We start from the raw sequence: 5067 nt of genomic DNA on the forward strand, positions 1-5067 counted from the left end.
CCTACCTTGGTAGGAGTCAGGTCTGCGTACACTCTACCCTCCCCAGACCCTACGATGTGGGATTTCACTAGGTTGTTGTTGTTGTTGTTGTTGTTGTTAAGAAACACCTTTTTGATACATATAAAAGAACACCTTGCTGTTAATTTGGATGTGAGCAGAAAAATATTCTTATGTTTGCTATAATATTAAGTATAGCCTTGACGATCATTGTCTTGAACTTCTCAATTGATTAATTGATGTGATCAAAGTTTACTTGTATTCAAGGAATCCTGCCACTTTTCTCCATGCATACACATGCCTACCACTTGCTTATGCGACAAGGGAATCTGCTTGTGCCATCTTGCAAGACGTAGCTGATTCAGGGGTCTTGTTTGTTATATTAATGTGTAAACACAAGGTCTTGATGCTATTTCTCAGTTACTTCTTTTTCCTCCTCATAAGTTTAGAAGTATAACAGTCTGATTATCTCATATTTTTTTGGTGAAACCATCCTGAATGGGTGATATGCAGGTTATCAGTCTCGTTGGTGCCCAAAAAGCATCTCTTCACCCTGATGATATGCTATTGCTGTCCAATTTTGTTATGTCTTCTGAATTATTTAGGCAAGTTCTGATAATTTTCATTTCCGTCAGCCTATTTCCTTGTGTATCTGGTGCAAATGGAGGATTGACAAGCTGATTTTACATAAACTCTTCAGTTCAACCTTAATAGGTTGGTGACTAAGTGCTGAAACCCTGCAATACAACAGATCTCATTCTGTAGCTTTTTCTCTAGTCTATGATTGGGAAAACGTCGCCAAGTGCTCTGTGAAGGCAGGCATGGCCCTTCAGTAATAACATGTTTTCCCCCATCTTAGAGGATCCTGTGTCTAAGCATGTTAGTCTTTATGAATCCACTGTTGCTCCATTTGATTGATTACACCGACCACGTCAATTTCATAATATCCCAATTTTATTCAGTTGGATAATTATGCTTTCAAGTCAAGTTTTTTCCTCACGAATGTCCATCCTTTTTCTTATGACACCACAAAATTTAACCAGTAGACATGTGTTTTGAGGCAGTTCTGGAAATTTTCTGGTTTTTAAATGTATGAACCACTATTCTAGTTGTAATTACTCAACTATCTAAAGCTTGTTCTCTATAGGATGTTCGTGTACTGTCCCAATCCAGCATGAAGCTAATACAATCTGTTGTTTAGCTGAAATTGGTTGGTATCATGGCACTTTATGTTATAGTTTTTCTTCTATTTTGTTTGGTTGCTGTTCGTAATGTTTGATCCATTTCTTTAATTGTTCGGGGGCGTTGTGCTTCAGATGTACTTTTCATATTTTCCACTTTTATGGTGCAACTTTTGTGCCAGCACCGCATAAAAGACTTGTGTTCGTGATATTTACTATTTAGGATTGCCTAGAGACTACTCTAACCTGCTCATTGGCGTCATGCAGGACATCTGAATCCTTCTCCCTCATTTGTCTGCCAAGATTCAATCCCATGGCATTTTTATATGCTTATGTGCATTATCTTGATGTAAGTTGGGCCTATGTCAGCAACTAATATCGAGAACCACTCTTAATACTCCCTTTGTCCTAAGATTTGCAATTTTGGTCAAATGGAAGCCTTCTTTTCGCAATTAATTACTTTTGGAATATTGTGCTACCACAAAGTTACATAAGACCCACTTTTGTTTTTATATAATGTCTATGCATACATACAAGTAATGTTTTCCACTTTCTTTAAATGATAATTAAAATTTAACAAAAACTTCATATTAAATCTGTTTCTGGATGATGTTAGTTGGTTGCACTGTAAGAATTCTTCAATTGTGATGATATGTTTTGCTAATTTTATCATTCACTTTCATTTTAGTCTAAACAAATGACTCAATTTAGGTGCTTTATCTGGCAGGTTGACACATACTTAATATTGCTGACTACAAGCTCAGATGCCTTTTATCATCTTAAAGATTGCAGGTAGATTATTGCTTTTTCAAGTCAACTGGTGTCTGAAATAACTCATGGCTCAAACTTCTAGCAAAAAATTCCATGATTTTGAACCTTGGGAAATGAACCATTGTAATTCCCCGTGTGCTTTTTCTTAACCCTTTCAGGAGTCTTAGCTATTGCGAATAAACAATTGTTATGTTAAGGAAAATGAATGAACAACTACTATATAAGGGAAAAGTTATGATGTAACTTGTAGGATACATGTGGAAAATGTACTGGGTGAAGTTCAAAGATCTATGGTGGATGGTGGCATGCGCATTGAGGTAAAAGATTTACCTAATGACCATGGTTCCCGTTCTGGAGAAGTCTCCCCTCATTTGGGCCAGCCCGGACGTGCAACGGATTCATCAAAGAGATTCGACGAAGCAGTCTTAGGTGTTGGTGGCCCTGCTGGACTTTGGCATTTTATATATCGAAGTATTTATCTTGATCAATATGTCTCATCAGAGTTTTCCTCACCAATAATAGCAGACAACAGCAATAAAGGTAGTAGTGCTAAATCAAGTTGCTTCCACAACAATCAATATATTTGTCCTTTTTTCTTAGTGAGATGAGCCTATCTGTTGCAGGTTGTATAGAGCTTACCAGAAGATATATGCGTCCATGCATGATAATGGAATTGGGCCTCACAAAACTCAATTCAGAAGGAATGAGAATTATGGTATGTTCTTTTTTCTGCCGCTTTTTCATGCAATTGGTGTTGCTTATGAAGCATAGTCCCACGCTTCCCAGCATGATGTTATATGAGCATGCCGTACCATCCTTTAACTCTCACAATTTTCTCTGCCTGATGGAGTGTTTTTGGATCATGTAATAATAACAACAGAAAACATTGGTTAAATAGTGCAGTCCAACTTGCTAGGATAATCTGATTACTAGATCTATCTTTGCTAGTGTTGTTCTCCCCCCTCCTCCTTTTTTTTGGCTGGTGTTTGCCTAGAGAAACAAGTTATTTTCTTATTGAATCTTATTGGTTGAAAAGAGAAGTTTCCTGTGGATAAAACTTAGTTGCACGGGATAAAATGCCAAATAACAGATTCTTCTTTTTGTTCATAACTTGTCTCAACTGCCATTGTCTTTTCTTAAACCATGAGCAAGAAGAAAAACCTTAGATCTTGGTGATGTTGATGACTGCCTGAAACGTCTGATTCTTTACAAGTGCTTAGGCGCCAATTGAAAACTACAAAGCACTTCATTCGAATTTGCAGACTTGGAGCTGATTTTGAGAGCTAGTGCATATGGATGTATTAGTGAATTAAACCTTTGTTTCTCTTCCTTTCCCTTAAGAGTTCTTTTAGAATGTTGTTCATTGTGATCAAGTCCAATTTCGTTAACTTGCCTCTCCCTTTTCTTTTTGGGTTGAAATTACACCAAATTCGGGTGATCAATTCTCGTTTTAAAGTGGGGAAGATAGGGAAAGATCAAGTCCATATGATTTCGTATGACTATATTGTTGTTACTTTATGAAATAACGCCCTTACCATATGTTGCAGTTCTTTTATGCTGGGCTACCCCGGATTTAGAACTTTATGCAGTATTTGATCCTCTGGCAGACGAGGTATGATTATTTAATTTTCTTCTGAGCCTGTTGTTTGTCTAAGTTATCTGGAAAAGGATGTCTACTTCAAACTCGCTTTGTCAATCAAGTCTTCTAGTGTTATATGTGCCGGACTACATTTTGTCTTGGTTGAGACAGAGCCGCTGTCAGTACATGGTCCAATTTGGTTCTTGAATTTCAGCTCTTCTAAACATGCATACCTAGATCAACTTAAGGTAATTAAACACTAGTAACTTGTTCATGTTCCTGTGACAATGATTCATTACCTGCATATAAGAGAACATACAAGTTCCATTTAGTATTCTGCAACTTGCAAGCTTTTGAGTCTTAGCCTGGCAGAACCAAATGCATCTCTTACACGTTATTTGCAGCTATTCCTTTAAGAATCTACACTGGGTGAACCTTAGAACTGTTACTTGCCAGGACATTCTAGTCCTGCTATGCCCTGATACTGTTGACTTTTTTCTCTTCTTTTACATGCCACTTGGGCATAATCAGGTCTGCAGTTTAGTTGTTACATGTCATTGGGTCTAGCGTATGCTGAAGTCCTTTTAATCTTGTTCGAGATGTATAGGGCTGTGTGAGAGATTTTGAGGGACTATTAGCTTTAAAGACTACTAATTTGTCTTAAAAGAAATTGTTTAGTATAACTAAGAAATAAGCCCAAAACAAGTAGACTTTAAAGAGGATTCATATAGTTAACCCCAACTAATTGGAGATTGAGGCCCAGTTAATTGATTGATATGTTTTTTGTTTAAGCTACTTCACTGTGCTTAGTGGATGTGTTATTTCACCAATTCATATGTATGTTTTAAATCTAATTCAACATGAAAATAGGACATTTGTTATTCTCTTCCATGCTCTCTTTCTTCGTCTGACCTTTTGGAAATCTCACCTTGCAGGCTCTTGCAATAAAAACTTTCAATCGGGTATGTCAGTGGATCAAGGATGTAGAAAATGAAATTTTCTTGTTGGGAGTGAGCCCTTTTTCATGGTGATTGTCCCAACATTTTCTGTTCTGCATGTACTCTTTTTTCTTTTCTTTTTTACCTAGATGGCAATGAAAGCCAATTGTAGTCATAAAGTTCGACAGTCAAAGTTTGAGCTCATCTGCATAGGCAATACTTATTTTCGGTTGAGCCACTGATGAAACTTCTTTGTTCCTTTGTATCAGAAGCTTATTTCTATTGGTAAATAATCCACAGGTTGATTATCCAAGGCAAAACGTCATTGCCCGAGTTTGCACAGATATCTTTATGAATTCCCTTTAAAGTTTATGGTGTATTTGAATGTGCCGTCATGTTGGTTTAAATGCATGATACTAGAGAATTGCAAAAAGGTCATTTTTATCTTCGGCTTCGATGTTGAATACACAGAAGATGGTGTGCTTAATGATCATCTCTTGCATATCAAACCCACATTGAAGTCGTAACTGAGCATGCTGAACTGGGAAAACAGTATGATATAGCTTTCTTGATGTTTTGCATGCAGTCCAAGCAATTTTAA

General features: G+C 36.9%; 1 protein-coding gene across 1 annotated transcript; it reads left to right on the plus strand.

Annotated features, from left to right (window-relative positions):
- Positions 1-495: 495 nt before the first annotated feature.
- On the plus strand, positions 496-4708 carry LOC132601539 (vacuolar fusion protein MON1 homolog). Its single transcript, XM_060314619.1, has 10 exons — positions 496-602; positions 1446-1527; positions 1906-1970; positions 2200-2489; positions 2573-2800; positions 3497-3561; positions 3618-3776; positions 3985-4059; positions 4464-4490; positions 4616-4708. Exons 1-10 carry the CDS (start codon positions 496-498, stop codon positions 4706-4708), a joined length of 1191 nt encoding a protein of 396 aa, XP_060170602.1.
- The last annotated feature ends 359 nt before the right edge of the window (positions 4709-5067 follow it).

This window comes from Lycium barbarum, chromosome 7 (genome assembly GCF_019175385.1).
Source record: "Lycium barbarum isolate Lr01 chromosome 7, ASM1917538v2, whole genome shotgun sequence".
Classification (NCBI taxonomy): Eukaryota; Viridiplantae; Streptophyta; class Magnoliopsida; order Solanales; family Solanaceae; genus Lycium; species Lycium barbarum.